Source organism: Trachinotus anak, unplaced genomic scaffold (assembly GCF_046630095.1).
Source record: "Trachinotus anak isolate AG129_WGS33_773 ecotype Australia unplaced genomic scaffold, CSIRO_AGI_Tana_v1 ptg000025l, whole genome shotgun sequence".
Lineage (NCBI taxonomy): Eukaryota > Metazoa > Chordata > Actinopteri > Carangiformes > Carangidae > Trachinotus > Trachinotus anak.
In genome coordinates, this window is record NW_027273876.1 from 3,781,145 (window position 1) to 3,800,792 (window position 19,648).

At 43.3% G+C, this 19,648-nt stretch overlaps 1 protein-coding gene across 2 annotated transcripts in view; it reads left to right on the plus strand.

Moving 5' to 3' along the window:
• thrab (thyroid hormone receptor alpha b) overlaps nt 1-19,648 on the plus strand; it is a 192,113-nt gene that overhangs the window by 147,917 nt on the left and 24,548 nt on the right. For both annotated transcript variants that reach the window (XM_071462649.1, XM_071462650.1), the window contains 5 exons: nt 1,593-2,032; nt 11,103-11,164; nt 16,160-16,260; nt 17,225-17,372; nt 17,732-17,937. In XM_071462649.1, the coding sequence (XP_071318750.1) occupies nt 1,977-2,032; nt 11,103-11,164; nt 16,160-16,260; nt 17,225-17,372; nt 17,732-17,937 (573 nt within the window). In that variant the 5' untranslated portion in view covers nt 1,593-1,976. The remainder of the gene's footprint in view (nt 1-1,592; nt 2,033-11,102; nt 11,165-16,159; nt 16,261-17,224; nt 17,373-17,731; nt 17,938-19,648) is intronic.

Here is a 19,648-nt window from a genome sequence, read left to right on the forward strand (position 1 = left end):
ATAATATCAGCCATGTCTAAGGCCGTTCTCATGTCCTGTATCCCACTGTTCCGGATTAGAAAGGCATTGAACCAGGGATTAGCGGAGGAAAGAATAAAAAAAGGGAGGCAGAGGCTAATGGATCAAGACCCTTTGAGTACTTGCGTATGCACACACACACACACACACACACACACACACACACACACACACACACACACACTCTTTCACATTGATTCAGCTGCTCATCCTCAAGCTACTTAACCCTGCATAAGAGGTGACATTGTGTAGGCAGATTTCCAGGAACAGTCCAGTTGTAGCAGCAGTAATTGAAGGCTGGCAGACTTTGCCCTTTGACCTCGCGGGCCACCGTACCCAGTCTTAACTCGGTGTGTGACTCGGAGGAATCCCTCTGCTGCCAGCAGCATGAGGAAAGGCCTCTGTTTCATGTGACAAAGGGTCATGTAATGCTAGAGGGAATGTGAGAGTCACTCACATGGGAGAATTAGTGGAGTTGACAGCAGAACCGAGTGTAGACACAACATGTGGTGGAGCATTTAGGGAAGCTCCCGTTTAGTCACTTGCAAGGCAGGATATCTTTGGAACAACTTGAGAAACATATTCAAGACAAACTCAGTGATCCCGGTCGAGGTCTGGCACAAAAGCCTGAGACGCTGTCACGACTCGTCGGGTTTGGGCTTGGGTTGCGTTCAGGTTTGTTCATTTTCCAATGGTATGAGTTCAGAAAATTCTCTCTTTCTCTTTCTTACTGCGCAGGATATCTCCATCTGTGCGTGTCATGTTCTGTAGGTATTGACACAATGAAAGCGACACAGTACACCCTATGCTTTGCATTGGCTTTATGAGCTAATACTCAGTAAAGGCCAGATGTAAAGCAACAATTTAGATCTTGCATTGAGTCTTGGTCTCAAATTGCAGCTACCAGTCAGATTCCAGTCAAATTTGGATCTCAGTGAGGGAATCCATCAGCCCCGGTGTCAAAAAGCCAAAACTGACATTTGAAAATCAAGTTAAAAGTTGAACATGATGCAGCGCTGAAGCAGGAATACCTTACTGTGACTGAACACGTGATTCCTCAAGAAAGAGTCTGATGTTTGTGTGATGCACCTTGTTGGATGAAAGAGGTGTGTTGAGACGTGTATTTGGTACAAATAAACCACAATTTAGTAAGATTTGTGTGACAAAATGTCTAAGAACAAAGCGTTTTTGAACATTTTGTTCTTAGACATGAGACCCTCTCAGAGTAAATTTTGCTTTCATATTAAATCAGGGACTTTTTGCCTTGATAAATGCATGACAAAAAAAACATGTTAAGGGAAGTAACAGCTTTGATTTACATGACATAAGCAGTTAGATCTGCAGCCTGATCAGTGTGGTTTATAAAATGTTAGGAAATGGGAAATTCTGATGAGCATTTTTTACTATTTCCTAAGTTTGCATCTTCAGAGGTCCAAAAGTCCAAAACCCAGAACCAGTATTATTTTCGTGGACTTTTACTGAAAAACAACCAAATTAATCTTATGCCTGACCGATCAATTATTTCAGTTCCACAGACTCTGTGTAATCTGACTGTGTTCTTTGTTCTCTTCCAGACTGGATCCCACTCCACGCTCCCTACCCCTGAGACCACCATCCAGCCCCCCCCACCCCACCCCCACCCCCATCCCCGCCCCTCCTGGCCCCCTGCCTGCCAATTTACCCCAGCCGGACCTCCACCATCTTCCACATCTTGCGGCTTCACACCAAGCTACAAACCACCAACCCTCAAAGGGGGTCAGCTCCTTTTCGGAGGCTCCACCCCCCACCCCCACCCCCCACCCCCCTCCCCTGCCCTCCTCACTCCCAAGCCCTCCAGGGACGGGACCCTGTCATGTTCCACTGACTAGCCCCTCCCGACCGTCGAATGACAAGTGTGCATCCGAGGGCGGGGCTTGCCTCAGTCTCTCATAATTGGCTGCTGGATGGAATTAAGGTGAATGGAACACATGCCCAAGGAGCAGGACCCTAACCCATCAGAGGGAGAAGAGAAACGGTGAGTGGAGCGTTGTTGGTGTGGGTGCTGCTGTGACACCCTGTCGTACACCTCTCTGTCTGTCATCGTGCGACGGTGTTGTGTGTGGAGGAGGTTTTCTGCGGGTGTCCAAAAGGGAATCTTTATTTTTCAGCCTCTGTTTTATCGTCTGAACCTTTCCTCCCAGCCGCTCTTTTCCTCTCCTCTGAATTGTTTTCAGACAACTTCAGCCCACAACTACATCTGACCCCGACGGCACTCCTCCCCCTTTTCTCTGTCATTTCTTGAGAAGCAGAGCCGCCCAAACACAAACACAGTTCTGTTTAAGCCCCTTCTCATTAATGAAAACATAATATTAGTGGAATGGAGCCTCGCTCATAGTGCCACTGCCACAGGAAGGGGCCCTCTGTGTGGAAGAGGCCTCCGGGTAAAAGCAGAGGGTTATCAGTCAATATCAGTCGGCTTTGGCTTCAAGAGAGGAGGTCAGTTAATCTACGAAATGCTGTTCCTTTAAATGAAAAAGTTGAATTATTAAAGTGTAATGTGGGAATGATTTCAGTTGTAATCCTGATGTGCGTTGGAAGCGTAAACGTGGGTCTGGTGTGTGAGTGTAGGGCGCTTCTGTTAAATCACATCGTGTTGTTATCAAGCTAATGAGCTGGTGAGGAAGTGAACGCCTGCCAAAATCTTATGTTTATTGCTTCAGCAAATATATTTATGGCTTGCTGTATTTACCACTCTCAGACGAAGACATAAGTGGATAAGAGGGAGCATATGACGACACTAGATACAGGCCCTCGCCCTCCTCACTCGAGCCTTTTCTGTCTCAACATGAGTTGATGTGATACTAACAATAATAATATGAGTTTGTTGTTTTATTATTACCATGAGGAGGGACTAGCTGGCTGCCCTGAATGCAGCATCAGATTCCCCTAACCCTTCATGTGTTGTATTATGAGCTTGTGTTAAGAAAGTCAATCCGGAGGCTTGGTGGATTCCTCAGCTAGCACGGACACCTGTCAGGAGATTAACAGCTCTGCCGCCGGGGGACAGGGACAGTTGGTGCGGTCAGGGATGTGGGAGTGAATGCACAGGCCTGTTTTCGTTTGACATGTTCAAGTGTAAGTATCCTGCGTGTCCCTGCTGGTGTGCCAACACCTGTACCCAGTGCTGGCTGCAGCGTTTTGCACCTCAGGGATAATTAAAGGCACGAAGCACTGAGCTCTCGTGGCCTCGTGGACCAGTTGTTACTGAGAGTGGATATGAGTGTGTGTGTGTGTGTGTGTGTGTGTGTGTGTGTGTGTGTGTGTGTGTGTGTGTGTGTGTGTGTGTGTGTATCTGGCATGATAGTGGATTCAATTAAATCGCTGCCCCTCCCATCTGCACGTCATCAGCCTGTTGTTTTGAACTTCACCAGCTCTTTGAAGTGATGCTATGGTTACCAGCATGCAGACAGAGAAAAGAACACTCTGCACCTTTAGATTGAAGATTGTTTGATATGTGCTTTGTGCCATTTTTGTTTTTCTTTGACACAAATGTGACAGATTCTGTGGAGAATAATGAAATATTTCAGCTGTTTCTAACTTTTGAGGTGTCTGAGCTGAAAGCTTGATGCTATTTGTACCAGTTTCCTTCAGAAAGCTCATACTTTGGCTTGGTGGCTCATTAAGATGCATAAATTGTTGTACAGTTTATGTCATGCTGGATTTAGTTAAATTGTGGGTATGTGGTTGCAACACTTCTCCTAACGTGTCACCACAGCTGATGCAAGGCTGCTTGCACTGTGTTGCACTAACAGTGGCAGAGGGTTGCACCATAGAGTTGTGTGTGGTGTGTTGTACGGAGGAATCTTTGTAGCTGAAGTCCTTCAGGAGGCCTGTTTTAATCATCTGCAGAGCCTCCAGTCCGACATGTCTGAGAGCCAATCGGCTCAGTGAATTGCTTGTTTGTTTTTCCTCTTGATAAACTCAGCGACAACAAGTGACCCTGATTACCTGATTACTTAACAAATCAGATGGAGTCACTAAGGTGGGTCGGACGCAGCATCTGCATGTAAATGTTATTTCTGCACTTCCTTCTTTGAACTTGTTGTTTATCTGAATTTCATATTCGCCACAGGTATGAGCTGTTTTCCCAGCTGCAAATAGCATGAGGGGGGTGATAGTACCTCTGCAGTATTCATGTCAGGAAACACACTAATCTGAGCATCTAGAGGGAGGATGATCCATCCACCCAAACAGACATTACTGCCTTTAACGTCTCCCACAGCCCCTGCCTCCATTGTAATACCACAGCACAGCACAGGGTGTCTGTGGTGCGGCTTTCCTCCCCCTGCACAAGGATGTCCTGTCATGCCCGGGTTAAAGGCATTGTTATTTTCTCTCTCTGCTCTGGGTTTTATGACTCGTTATGTCACTGGTTCCTTGTCTGCTGATGATTTGAATATTAAGTTTAAAGGCTTTAAAACTCAGTGAATCCCACCACCTTGAATAGAGTGGGCGTCACTGTATGTTCTCATATTTGCTTCATGCAGGGTATGGGTGTGTCCATACAGAAGGTCTATGTATAAATCTAGCAGGGGTGTGCACGGCGTATGAAATTAATAGCCCTCTCAGCGAGAGATCATCAGGGAGAAGCAGCCAGTTCACTGCCAGGTGAGTGAGAGTGAGTCACTCAGCAAGAGCCTCTGCTAATCAGTGATTGACCAAAACGCTGTCAATTTCCTCAGTTAATTATTGTTCCTGGTTTAGTACAAGAGAAGTTCCCCCCGGCAGCAATCTGTGCAAGCTGTGACATTTTCAAGCCGACATTCTCACAAACTGTTAGTTTTCAAGGAACAAAGAAAAAAAAAAGAAGTGACTAATTTCTGCTCAGTGGAAAAAGCAGAAGGTGACCATACCTGTATTAATGCCGCATTTGAGCCATTATATCATGATCTCAGGTGGATAATAACTGTGAATGGATAACACATTGCTGCATGGTTCACTGGTCCAGTATGCTTGTGTGTTGTCATTTAGAATAACTCCAAGAAACAGGTAAAGCCGCTGGGAGTCTGTTTTTTTTTTTTTGGCTTCATGCAAATTACAAACTGGAAAATCTCCAGTTCATCAGCTTTGTTTTGGTTGTGATTTGACTGGCGGTGTTGACTCATTAACGAGTGCAAATACAACGCAGAGAAATCACATTATGCAAATATGCTGGTATAGATTTAGATGCACCTCCTGCTGCAGATATTATAGTTAATCTACGTGCACCATTTCACCATGAACATGAATCTGGAATTAGTCATTTAAAGACAAGATATCTCAGCTTAAATGCTCAAAATGAATCACTTCAATATATTTTCATAGTGTGACCAATGCATTTCATTTGCATTGCCATACTGGCATTCGCAACACTGTGTATACAGTTTGATTAGTGTTTGAAGTAAACAGAGTAGGATTTATAGCTGTAAAGTACACATCAGATACACATTGCAGATGTGAGGTAAATCCAGCTAAATGCAGAGTATATCTAGCTCTTCTCTCCACAGTACAGGATGTATCAAGCTGTATATATTTGAGGATTTAGCCCCGTGTTTATTATTCGTCATATGTGGGTTACAGTACACTTGTGTTTGGACAGAGGGAGTTGTCTTGCTTTCACTCAGAGGAATGCTATAACCCCCTCCAGCTTGGTCTGTAATTTAGACAGTGGTGGGACACACGAGGGAACAAAGTGTCCATTAGTGCTGCATGTAAAGTACAGGGCAGACCCAGCTGTAGACATGCAAGCATGCTGAACAATAGGCTACAGTTGCCCTCTAAACATAGGACAGGCAGGGGGCCTTATTCAGATGCTGTCACAGATATAATTCTCTGGACTATTCTGAGTGCATCTGTATTGTTCTGTCTGTTTAAAGAGCATCAGCTTCAAAGCAGGTGTTTTTCAGTCTTAAAGTCAGCTCACCCGCATCACAAAGAAAAACACATCATCTGATTTATGTCTAGTGGTACCTGTCCATGCAGATGATACACAGAACTCACTGTCACCAGGGTTTTTATGAGGATTTGTCTGGATCATCCAGAGTAAAAGAGACAGGCTTGTTGCTGTTGACTTTTCATTGTTGCAAAGTTTCCTTCAGCCTCATTGTGTTGGGTTGGAGGCAGAAGTCTCTGAGACAGATAGATCAGAACCAGAACACGTCAAACCAAAACTAACCTAGTTATATTCTGTCTTTTTCTTATTTTCAACAAATCCTGAATGAAAAGACCAAAACCAGCAATGAACTGATCCATGAACAAGTTTCTTATTCCCCTGTTCTCCACAAACTATTAAAAACACATCAATGTTGCATTAGGTGTCATGAGCCAATTATGTATTCATCCGCAACTGAAAATAGTCCTTGACAAATGCATGAGTTCTCCCTGTTTGAGTGAAGTCTACGAAAAACTACAGTGCCCAGCTGTTTAAGGACATTTCTGAGCCTCATTATCAAAAAGCGAAACAGTCAGGGGGGATCGAGTATTTAGAGATGCTGGTTTTGATCTTTTTTATCAGATTTGTTTACCACAAGAAAGGTTTAGAATAATACCAAGTTTATCCTTTAAGTGTGCCAGCTTAAGCGGATCTTTAGGGACATGTCATTCGCACTCAGTATGGATCGCTGTTTTGCTACGCAGTCATGCGTGCTGTTTTTGCCTTAATGACTGTCTTAAAATAGTCAAGTTTCATGAGAGTGCTCAGTTACCTGGCAGCAAAAGGAATTACCTGTTGGACGCTCTCCACCATCACTGTCAAAGTCACAGGTCAAGACAAAGCTGGCTGCACTCCAATCAGGGTAAACTGGGTGGCGCCAGCAGCGGAGCAAGGAAGTCCCACAGATTAGGGGGAAGAGAGAGAGGGAGGGAAGGGCAGTATGTATTTGAGTGGGTCAGCAGGCTAAACATACTATAGCACTACTGACAGAGTCCATGCATGAAGGCTCTGTAGTCAGCTACATCTGCAACTTCAACTAGAGCTGCTCCTGTGCCATGCATATTTTACAGTCCCGCTGGTCCTCAGGTCAGAGCTGTAGGTCTTCTTCATGTCATCTTTTTGGCTCGTCTCACTGATTCTTCTTCTCTGTATTTATTCCAGGCCATCCAACATGTGTCCACATTCTGCACAGCTATTGGTCCATAGGACTGAAATCATTGCTCTTACACATCAACTGACGTTTTAACGTGTGTGAGCAGGATTGGAAGTAGAGTGTGTGCATGTTGGTGTGGGGCTGGATCAGGTAGCTGAGAGGCACAGTGTGCAGAACCATGCATATTTAGAGGCGTGTTGCAATCCGTGTCTCATCAGAGTTTAAGAGCTGGAAATAGAAAAGTGTCCTGTGGTATGTCTGCGCAGCGCACGGCGCCGTGCCCCAACCTGCAAAAATTCACATACCATCCAAAAAATATTCAATAATGCATGATGTTTTCATCTCCAAACAGGAGTACGTGTATTTGTGCCACACGTTTACCAGCTGTGTGATGGAGTCTGAAATCCTTTCCTGCTTTTTGCATGAGCAAAAAAAAACTGTTTAAATGAATTACTGTTTGAGGTGCAGCCTCTTACAGAAAATCTAATCAGGCAGGGAAACTTTCACGCTCAACTGTAGTGAGGTGTTTGTGTTTCTCTGAGGTTATACATTTGTTTACTTCCTTGTTCGTTGCTTCCTAGAGCCACTTGACACTGGTTCTCTCCAGCTCTTTTCACAGAGAGCTCTTGGAATGGCGAACAGCTCTTCCAAGGCTCTGCCAAGAGTGCTAAGCTTTTCTTTTCGCTCCAAGGGTGCTTATATTTTCATTAGTGCTATTTTGACACCATTCAGATCTTAATAGTATCTTAGACCTGTAGCTTATTATTATTTCATTGTCATATCATTGCCATGCCAATTGCCTGGCTGTTGTGCCATCATGTCTGAGATGCGTGCTTGAAAACAAGATGCTGCACAAAACACTCCTGAAGATGAGGGAAAAACAAAGCCTTGTAACACGTGGCGGGTTGTGACATCTCAGATTATCAAGGACTTGTTGGGATGCAGGATCTCAGCACAGAGATGCAGAGACGGTGTAGTTGTCACAGCAGTGACAGAGACCTGAATAAAGAGTAGCTGTTTTTATCCTGTTTGCTTATATTTCCATCTATGACAACAAGCTGCCGCATGGGAGGACTGAACTGTCACGTAGTTGACAGTTTGATAGCTGCCGCCTCCAGCAGCTGTGTGGAGTGATGGCGCCGCTATAGCTGGAAGAGGGAGAGACATTTATCTTTGAGCGGCAGTGAAAGCCTACCTTGTCTTTCTGTATTTTTGGACTGGAAAGCATCGTCCATGTTCAGATATGCACCTTGCACCCTTTGCTGCAACTCACAGGTGACTCCTGCAGCCTGTGGAGACAGGTGTCATATCAGATGTTCTCCATTCTCCTCCCACGTCCCAGCATGGCAGAAACACTATATCCATAATTTGGAAGATACTACAGACACAACAATCATGATAAATCAGGCTCTAACTCAATAGGCTATTTAAGAGCTTCATTTAATGCCCTGTTAAGCCATCTGATGTATTCTGAAAAGGGCAAAGGGACCATAACTGACAACGAGGCAGTGCTGTAATTGAAGCCAGGGTAGACTGCGAGGGGCAGTTTGAGTTGGCATTTAGGCTCAATTATAGCAGCTCCCGAACTTAACAGGCGGTTATATTGTTATGCTTCCCAGGGGCCAACAGTGTTTGCTTAGGTGAAAAATAAAAAAACATGCTGACTCACAAAAGAAGTAAGAAACCTTTGGGGCATTTAGAGGCAGTAACAGAAGTGTGCAGTGTTCTCTATTAGACCTTTGGGCCGTTGACGGGGAACAGATCAGTCACTTCGCTCTTACTCTCCTCATGAACAGAGATGAAGCACTGGAGTGCACCTATGTGCACGGTTACGTTGTGGCACGTTTCGAAGGTTGTGTAACCACTGTTCCAACATTAGCAAGGAACCAGGTGATCACATGACCAAATGTTAGACTGACTTTATGAACAGTTTGATCATGTTGAAACGTGTCACGTGACACAGCAGTCAGCCAAACATCCAGCTAACGTTAGACGACACCATGAAAGTAGCAGGTTGTAATCAGCGTAGTTCATGTTTTGAATGATTTTATTTAACCAACTCATGTTGAGCAAATGAAGCCGCATTGGAAACATCCATTCAGAGCAGTGCAGGCAGAGGTCAAGCTAAGCTAACAGGCTAGGCTATGAAGACATAGCTAAGCTAGCTCTCATTTCCAGCAGCACAAACTGTCTCAGTGTAACAGAGTGACTTCGTCTTGTTTCTGTGTAAATGCATCACAAATAAAGAAACAACAGAAGAGTGAACAAACATTTAATTCACTGTGCAGCTCAAAGGCCACCAGCAGCTACTGTAACTGTTAAGGTGGAATGTTTTCTTGCATGTTACTCAATGCATGACTGATGTTTGAAAATCAATTGATACACCTTAAATATCAATATGACAACTGGGACCATTTCATTTGTTTTTATTAGCTCTCTTGCCTGACATTCACTTCAGTGATAATCAGATCTTTAAGCGTGAAAAACATATCGAAATTTCACTGTGGATATTTTATTTCTTCACTTTTATCTCAGGATTTAAAGAAACAATCAAATGTCAATCAAATAGTCAAATACTTTATTGATATATTGTATCTAGGCAAAAATCTCACATAACAAATTTGACTCAAAGGGCTCAGAATAATCTGTGCAACGCCCTCAATCCTAGGACTCAATCCTGCAACTCCACAAAGAAACACTTAAAGGGGACAAAAGGTCAGACTTCAGGAAGAGCAACAGAGGAGGGATCCTTCCTGCAGATAATAAAAGAACGGACCACTCTATCACAGAGCAAATGTAAACCATAGGCCTGTGTATTGCATCTCAACAGAGTGGGAGCACATTTTATTTATGATGCTGTCCTGTTCCCTCCGCTGGAGCTGGAATTAAAGGGCCCTGGTGTGGGAGGAGAGCAGGAGGCTATCAGGAGTGTCTGAGAGCAGAGAGCTTGACTCTTGGGATTCCAAACACATCCAACACTGACATGGAGCACTCACTAACTCTCTCCCATACTCTCTCTTCAGAAAAAGCCCCCCCCCCAGCCTCCTCTCTCTACTTCACAGTCTCCCTCCTCCATATCTGTGCTTTCATAATTCCCTTCAGAGCAGCCAGTTCCCATCTGTGCTTTACATGCCTTTCACATGTGTCAGTGTGGTTGCAGGTGTGTGTGTGTGTGTGTGTGTGTGTGTGTGTGTGCGTGCTGCTGAGTGCACATGCTCGTTTGAGAGTGTGTTGCTTTGCGTGCGTTTGATTCATATGAGAGTGGCAGTCTTTGTGCTTCTTCTGTTATGGTGGGGGTTTTCCCTTGTGGCCCCTAATAATTAGAGTTGTTTGGGGCTTTAATTTTATTCCCCCACAAAAGCTTTTTCTCCCGCTGCTTGGATTCTGTTTGTGTTGTCAAGAACAGAGCTTCTTCTGCCAAAATGCTGTTTTTTGGTACGAAAAGCTCAAACCTTTAGTCTTGAGAGCTCCATTGCTCCTCTGCTAGAAATGAACGTTGCAGAAAATCATACGTCTGTGTTTTTCTTAACCTGAATTGAGTACCAGATGGTTGGCTGGTGAAAGGATAGAGTATGATGGAGGGACAAGGTTTACACAAACACAGAAACGTAAAAGAAAAGTCCGTTTAGTATCCTTTTTCTTGAGCTTATATGCCACTGCCTGAATTATACAGATGTAAGTTATAACTGTGTAGTAGACCAGATCGAACCTTGTATTAAGATGTGATCTTTACCTGGATACGTTACCTGTAGCGCTTTGTCAGACAGACAAAATTAGCCGATCCTGTAATTTAAAACATGCCCTAATTATACAAACTGCTGTTACCCATCATCACCTCAGACTAGATGCGATTTGGCTAATCCAGTTTGGATCAGAATACATTTTGCATTTGTGATTTTACTTTACCCAGGTAACACATCCTGAGACTGATTTCTCTTCATTTTTCTCTCTGCTGTCTTTGTCTCTTCCGTCCTCTCTCAGGTGGCTCGATGGCCCGAAAAGGAAGAGGAAGAACAGCCAATGTTCGGTGAAAAGTATGACTGGTGAGTAACTGATGGGTGGTGTTCTAATGGAGAGAGAATCTGAAAAGCAGCTGTGAACTGGCAGCAAGGAAACAAACTTCCACTGTCTTACCTGAAGTGTGAATGACGTCTGCAGTCCTAAGTCTGTCAATTTTTTTTTTTTTTTTTTTTTTTAATGAACCAGGGAAACATTCATCTTGAAAATCTTCTTAGGAAAGGAAGATTGCAACTGTCAGTCTCACTGCAGTGAATGCAAGCAGTTGAGTGACTGCACAAAAGCCAGTGGTGCATGATTTATTGCTGTTATGTTTTCGATTTGTCACCTCCAAAGAGAAAAAGTAAAACATCTTGGCATCTGTTATCAATGAGCGAAAGGCTTCCGCTCTGTCTGCCTTCTTGTCGGATGCAGCTCATTTTCTGATTGACAGCTCCAAATCCCTTGAGCTGAAAGAGGCAAGGAAAGCAGGAAAGAGAGAGATATTGACAGAGATAGAGTGGGAGGAACAGCAGCGTAAAAATCTACATGAATCAACAGGACAGTTGATTTGGCATTTATAAAATACTCTCCCAAGGCGTGTCCTCTCCACATGTTTTCCCTCCCAGCAGGGTCGTTGCCTCCTTCTATGCATCGCTGCTGGAAACTTGTACCATATTCCACCTGCCATGGTCCATTAGAACTGGGAAAGTATGACAATGTCTGCCTGGGGGGGTAAGGTTGTTTGAGATTGAAATTCATACCCTGTAATGATGTCAGCATTTTCCTGTGGAGGAGTGGACCCTCAACCAGACTTCATTCACAGCAATAAAGGGTACTTTTTAATGTGTGTATTGATATTTGTCAGTGTTTCAGATGTGGAGCCATTATAATAGAGTTAAAGCCGCACTTTCACTGCTCTTAATCCTCATTTGGTGAAGAAGCATAAGAGTAATATTTCTTAAAGTTAAAAAAGCTTTTAACAAAGTGAAATAAGGCTCCACAGTCTATTTGAAGTCATAGATATACAGATGTATATTATATCAAGTTTCCTCAGTGGTGGATTAATCAATTCCAGTATTAAAATGATTGAAATGATTGATTAATGGACCAACAGAACATTGTTTGACATTTTTAAAGCTGCACTGATCAATATTTTTTATTAGCAATGGATCAAATGATTACAGAAGGTTGTGTGGGAGGCTTGTAGTGACAAACTCACAGAGAATTATCACCGAAATCTGCAATTGACAATAGTTTTACGGAGCATTTTAGCATCTATTAGCTCCTTCTTTTGGTTTTCTAGCCCACAATGATATTGTTTGGTTCAGTCTCACTACTTTAATTAGCCGTGTTTGCAGCCGACTGGTTCCAGCAAAAAAACCTTAGATAAACAAACCACCCACCCAGCACCAAGCAACTGCCAAACGCAGTTAGCAACTCGCTGGTGAACAAAGTGGAGAATTTAGCCACTGAAAGAGCCAGATGTTTCCCACGGGAGTTAACAGAGACCAAACAAAGCTAAAAAAAATAAAAAATGAAAGAGAGTGAATAATGCACCATTCATCAGGTGGACACAAACTTAATGAATGCTAGTGTTGTGTTAATGGGGAACTGTTTGCTAGCATGTCAGCTAAAAGGAGTTTATAAGGTGATAATGTGTCGGTGCTGTGTTTTCAGCTGGTTCTGCTGCTCCCAAGTGGTCAGAGATTAAAACAGCTTAAACACTAATGTGCTAAACATTCATATTTTTGACTTTCTCCAATGGTAGGATTTTCAGCTTCACATCATAGTGAACTGAATCCCTGTGTAATTAGCGAAGGACGTCTAGGGCTCATTAGTTCGTTCGTTGTGTAGACTGAACCCTTTTGTAAACAGTTTTTGAATTTTGAATAAAACTCGATAGACCTACAGTGTTTCTGTGTCAGTCAGAGGAGGGGGAGTAAACACAGCAGCAGTGAGCACAGTAGATGTTGTACTACAGCTGTTGTTTCATCTCCAGCTCCTGTGTACAGTTTGAGTCTCGGCTCCTGACGTCTTCAATGTTTACCGTCTCAAATGTCACCTCGCCAGTGTTGTTGTCATGTAAGGACCTCGGAGACACAATCCCAAGATTCCTTCAGGGACCAGACTCATACCGCCCTTGATCCACACACGCTCTGATCACACGAAATGGCAAATGTTACGTTGGGAAACTTGTGAAGACAAAATATTTATCTTGACTCAGCCACACTAGAAAAAAAAAATCCTTCCCCTTCCTGGGGTTTGTTGGTGGAGGCATTGCAGGGCCCACTATGGGAGGGGCAGGAAGCCAGAGCCAGAGAGCTGCAGCAGTATTGATTTTGGGCTTGGCTTCCAAACACAGGCACAGCAGACTGGCTCAGGGATCCGGTTGCTGCTAATGCTGGCCCGGCCAACATGCTGGAGCTGACATTTTTCCTATATGATCGTTCTCTCATGTCCTTGTTATCTTTCATTTGGCTCTTACTCTCTTCTCCTTCCTCTTACTCCCCCCTCTCCACCTTGTCTCCTCCTGTGTCCTTTTTTCCCCCTCTCTTTATACTTGATTATCATTTTTGACTTTTACACATTTATCTCTAAATTTTACAGAAGTTTTCACTTGAGCTTTTTATTTTTTCTCTGTCCATCTAAATCCATATTGTTTCCTGATGGATTTTTTCTTATCAACAGAAAGAACTGAAGAGTTTTTCAATGATATATGAAAATCAATTTGGCTAAAATGTCACCTGTTCCCCTTTAGCATTCGCCGTCATCTGTTCTCCTCTTCTATTTTATCTCTTTCCCACCATCCTCTGCTTGCCCTTTCCCTCCTCCTCTAAAATCTATAACAAAGCCAAAAGGCAGAGCCCAACTGACACTGCCAGTCACAGCTCTCACCACGCCTTGGCACACACACACACACACACACACACACAAAAGCATGTGTCATGAGAACATCACACACATGTGCTGTACGGCCAACGATCTGCCAGTGGCTCTCCCTGTGTGTGTGTGTGTGTGTGTGTGTGTGTGTGTGTGTGTGGAGACTTAAATGTCCACATTAGTGTATTTATTTGTGATTTGCAGTCTGCCATCTCCTCCCTTTCCCACTTTCTTAGCTATATGTCATATGAAATGGATGGAAATCTGCTATTTCCTGTGTCTCTGTGCTCACTCCCTCAGTCTCACTCAGGCAGTATGGAAAAAGAACAAAGTGTCCTACTCCCGAGTTAAAACAGAGAGACAACTGCAGAGAGAGAACAACACTGAGGTTTATGTAACCTACACTCAATAATTTACAATAATTGCTGCATATTCAGTAATGTCCAATTATAATAACATTGAAGAGCTGTAATGTTGTGACTACGCTGATGTATGTATATAAGTAACTTAAGAGGATGAATTAAACATGAAAAATCCTTCTCATCCAGTCATAATTCAAAATAAAAGCCTGACAAAGTTTACAAACATTGCCAATGTAATAAACCTGTGACAGCACAGAAAACATTAAAGGCTTAAATTTAGCTGTTCAGTTTTAGTGAGTCTATTAAAAGACGCATCAGTCATCTAGACAGTAATTAGAAAGAGTGGATGTCCCGGTGTGTAGCTCTCTGCTTTTGTTAACCACATCAAAGTCATATTTGCATTACCTTGTCTAATCCTTTGTTTGCATTAGTGTCACAGTCCCTACACTGTCTCTGAAAAGCAGAAAGTAAGACAGTTGCTGTGGTTTGAGACCAGAGCCATTGTGTGGGTGTGGCAGAAGTTACTGTATGTGTCTGGCTGAGGAAGCTCTGAGCCTTTAAAGGTGTCCTGTTGAATTTTATTGTAAACAAACTAAATTCATGTTTACATTAAGTGTTTCTCACCAGAAAAAAGTGTGTGTATCCTCAAGGCCTGACAAATGTGTTGAATGAATTTTCCTCCTCATAAAGCATTTTCAAAACTGCACCTGTAGGATACGAAGCAAACATCGCTCCATAGTATAATATGTAAGTACCAATTGTGGGGCTCTGCAGCTCAGACACCATATTATTGAAAGACTTGAAGATGTGTCTCCATAAGCAAAAGAAGACAGGAACAAGACAAACCTTACTGTCGTGTTCCTTTCTAGCTTATATAGGTATGCTTTTACTTTCTTAATTCAGAAGTCTCATATATTGTCTGTTATGTGGAGACTTGTCCTTGGCCAAGAAAATAAATGCAATCATATGGAGCATCTGAGACTTTTATTCATCAGTTCAAAAGTGAGATAGAAAAGTTATCTCCGGATTCTTGCTTTTCATCTGTTTTTCATAAAACAGAGGTTGAAGGCCACCGGGAAGTTTTTCAAAGTTTGAGCAGTGAATGAGCAGAAATGTTTCTGTGTCTGAGCTTGGTGTGTGGATGATGAGTAGAAAGAGAGGTGTATGACGTAATGTTGTGTAATAGTGGGATGGGTACAGGCATAGACTGTACTGTATATAAAAATGGACGAAGACTCCGGGTGCCTTAAACCTGCTTTCTATCTAATGACCATCAGGGGGCAACTCCACTGGTTGCAAAAAGTCAGATTGTATTGAAGTCTATGGGAAAATGTCACTACTTCTCACTTGATTTATTATCTCAGTAAACGTTTTCCTAACGAGTTTATTGTCTCAATCTCTAGCTTCAAGTCTCCTTCAATACAACATGATGCTCATTTTTTTAATTATGGTCCATTTAGAGGAAAATAGACGATAAAGCAGGGTATGCATTAAGGCAGGGTTACTGTGTGATTGACAGACTGCACCACCCATCAGGATAGAGTATAGAACATTTACTCCTCCTCAGCTCCACCTTCACCTCCAAATATGGTTTCTTCTGGTTTCAAAAAACCAAGATAGCGACAGCTAAATTGCAAACTCGAGGCTTCAAAACGGCAGCTCACAAACCCGTGGGTGACGCCACAGTGGGTTGACACTTGGGTACAGGAGGCTTGTCTATAACATCTTCAGTGGTTAGAAAAAAAAAAAACAACATAATGTTGCTCTGTCTCACTTTATTTTTGCTCTCTATTTTAGGGTACATCCCCAGCTACCTCGAAAAGGATGAGCCATGTGTGGTGTGTGGCGACAAGGCCACAGGGTACCACTACCGCTGCATTACATGCGAGGGCTGCAAGGTACGGCGCACTCACACAACCTGGAGTTTGACACACCAGGTTCATAACCCACATCATATCATCCAGAAAACCTGAAATGAAACCTGAGGTCAGCGACCTCTACTCACACACTCTCACACACACACACACACACTCTCTAAAACAGTCATTTATTTCACAGTGAGCACATACATACACACAAGCACAAACCAAGGTCGTAGACACAACTGTTTACACTCATGTAAAGATGATGTATGAACATATTTGCATAAAAGCTGCCAGTGTGTCACATCAGCTCTCAGCCTCGTATTATTCGTCTTCCTTGCTGTCAGGCAGGTGTATGATCAGTCTGCTCCTGTTCTTCTGTGTGTTCATCAGTGACTTGGTGTCTGAGGCAGTGCTGAAGGACTGTGATTAAAACTTAGTGGCCAATTGTGTGTTTGATGAATGATTCACTGGGTGGCCCCGAAAAAATTAGCATATTTATTTTGGTCTGTGCGCAGTGGAACACACAAGTATCTTCTCTCAGAAAAATAACACCTTCAGTCTAATAATACAGTCGCAATACTGAGGCTTATTTTTTATGGGTTCAGTATTTGTTCATCTCACACCCACACTATTTCCTCCCAGCCCATTATAATACTCTGATTTTATACAAATTGCCTCAGATTTGGAAGCAAATCAGACACAAATTAGATTAAATTCTAGATTAAAGATAATTTTTTCCTAATTAGTTTTATCACCTGGAGAATAAGCGGTAACGGTAGTTAAAATGTCTCCCTGCCTGTCTGCCATTCAAACGTCTCCTTCCCTGATACTTTGCTAATCTCTTCAACTCATAATCACCCTCCGGCTTTGCTCACCTTGCCCTTTAACCCTTCATAAACCCTCAATATTCTTCTCCTTTTACCTTCAAATGCCTCTCATTGTCTCTCTCTGCCTGTAACATCCGCTCATCCATCTCTCCCTCGCTGTCCTCCTGCAGGGTTTTTTCCGCAGGACCATTCAAAAGAACCTCCACCCATCCTACTCCTGCAAGTACGATTGCTGCTGCATCATCGACAAGATCACCCGCAACCAGTGTCAGCTCTGCCGCTTCAAGAAGTGCATTGCAGTGGGCATGGCCATGGACTGTGAGTGTTGCACCTCTGCACTTAATATACACATGCAAATGAGCTAACCCACAAAAAGAGAGATAAAAGTGAATGCACATGAATGCACCGTCAGACATAGCTGTGATTTGAAGTCTTGCTTTATGCTGCTCTGTATTTAAAATTACACATATTGCAAGTAGTGATTCAGGGGAGGGAAAAGATGTGGTGACTATCTATAGAGGGATCGTAAAGAAGCTGCAACTTAAGACAATATGCAAACTTTAGGAACAAGCAAACTAGTTGCATACCTCTTCTTTTTTTTTGCTTACTTTTCCTTGACACTCTCTCTATCTGTGGCTCTTTTTATTCCTTCTCTGCCTTCCTCCCTCTCCTCCCAGTGGTGCTGGATGACTCAAAGCGGGTGGCTAAACGGCGCCTGATTGAGGAGAACAGAGAGCGACGCAAGAAGGAGGAAATGGTGAAAACCCTCCAGAACCGTCCAGAGCCCACTGTGGCCGAGTGGGAGCTGATCCGCCTGGTGACGGAGGCTCATCGACACACCAACGCTCAGGGCGCACAGTGGAAACAGAAGCGCAAATTCCTGGTAAATAGACCCTCTTTGAGAGATCCTGATTCTCTCAAAGAGTTGACAGATAAATACAGGAAACAATGCTGCAGCATTGAAATAAATATGGCACCATGTCACCATTATAGCCAGAGCTATGCAGTTTATAAGGGATAAATCAAGTTCATCACAACCTGGGTCTGATTTTTCTTATCATTTCTGTCGGTTGTGGTAAAACTGCACTCACTGAAGTAATTGCTGAGATCTGGAGACAGACAGACAGACAGACAGACAGACAGACAGACAGACAGACAGACAGACAGACAGACAGACAGACAGTAGCAGCAGCAGCAGCATCACTGCAACAGAAGTCTGGCAGGAGAAGAAAGGAGCCGTCAGATGATGAGACAAGTTGTAAACAAGCCAACAGTTTAGTCAGATACTGTAAACCACTTTATTTGAGGTGAAACCTGTTTTCTCTTCCAAATAACTTTGGCTAATTTAGGGGTTTGTTTAAAACCTCGTCATCGTTAATTGGACTTTTTTTTTTTTTTTCACAAAGTCAAGTGCTCCCTGATTACAGCAATTCACCTGGTGATTCGAGTGTTTAATATCCGCTGGACAAATCAACAGAAATAAGTGTAACAAACCAGAATAATCCTCTATATTCTTGATAAAGGACACTATGCAAAAGCAATAAACAAAATAACACAGACGTTCAGAAGTTTATTGACCCGTTTCAGGAGGCAAGTTCAATTTATAAAACGCTCGATAAACAACTGCCACAGGGGTAATTTCACACTGTAAACTGCCACTTCGGTGTTTGTGCATCGAGTTTTCTGCTCTCAGAACCTAACAACAGGAAAATGTGGATTATGTTCTCACACAAACATGCGGGCATGTGTCAGAAATGAGAGGGTTTCATTTTATCTGGGTGAGCTGAGTCTCTTCTCAGACTGTCACACTAGCTCTTTATGACTTTATCGCTCTGTGTTCCCTGTGTGTCTGTCTCTCTCTGCCTCTGTCTTTATTCCTCACTTCTCTCTGGCATTCGGGGGGGGGGGGGTATTCATCCTAATCCTTCTGGGCTCTTAACCAGACCTAATTCCCTTCATAGTTTTTATTGACACCTTGACTCTCCCCTTTTCGCTTTAATCTCTTTCCCGTCTTCGTGTCTTTGTTTCCTCTCTCGCTGTCCCTCAGGGTCTACCCTTACTTTCCCCTCTCTATTTTGCCCGTCTGTTTTCTGAGAGCTCCCTGTTATCTCAGCCAAGGCAAATCCTCAGTCGTGAGTGCTCATCCTGGAGTTGGCAGGGATGTTGGCAGGCGAGAGTTTCTCTCTCTCTCAAACTGTCTTCTGGCTGCTTTGGCGCTCAGATTTATCCTGGACGGCCCTGTCAGGGCGTCCTTGCCCAGTATCAGTCTTACCCTGTCACACATGAACACAGACACACACTGACCTCATGTTTTGGCCCAGGATTATCTGAGGTGCTGACAGAATTTGAAACGATCATAAACAGTTTCACAGCAGCTCTGGACCAGAGCCCAAAGCCAAATCAAAAAACCTTATTAAAAAAAAAATGACACCAGGAACCTGAGGTGTAGATGTAGATGGGGGTTAGATGAGAGAAATGAGCGGCGTTCATCTGGAGAGAGGTTGACACACACTTGTGGTGTGGTGGCAAGTATTATGGAGGGAGTTGCTAGGCAACAAGTACGAGTGATGGGAAGCAGGCCACATGGGGATTAC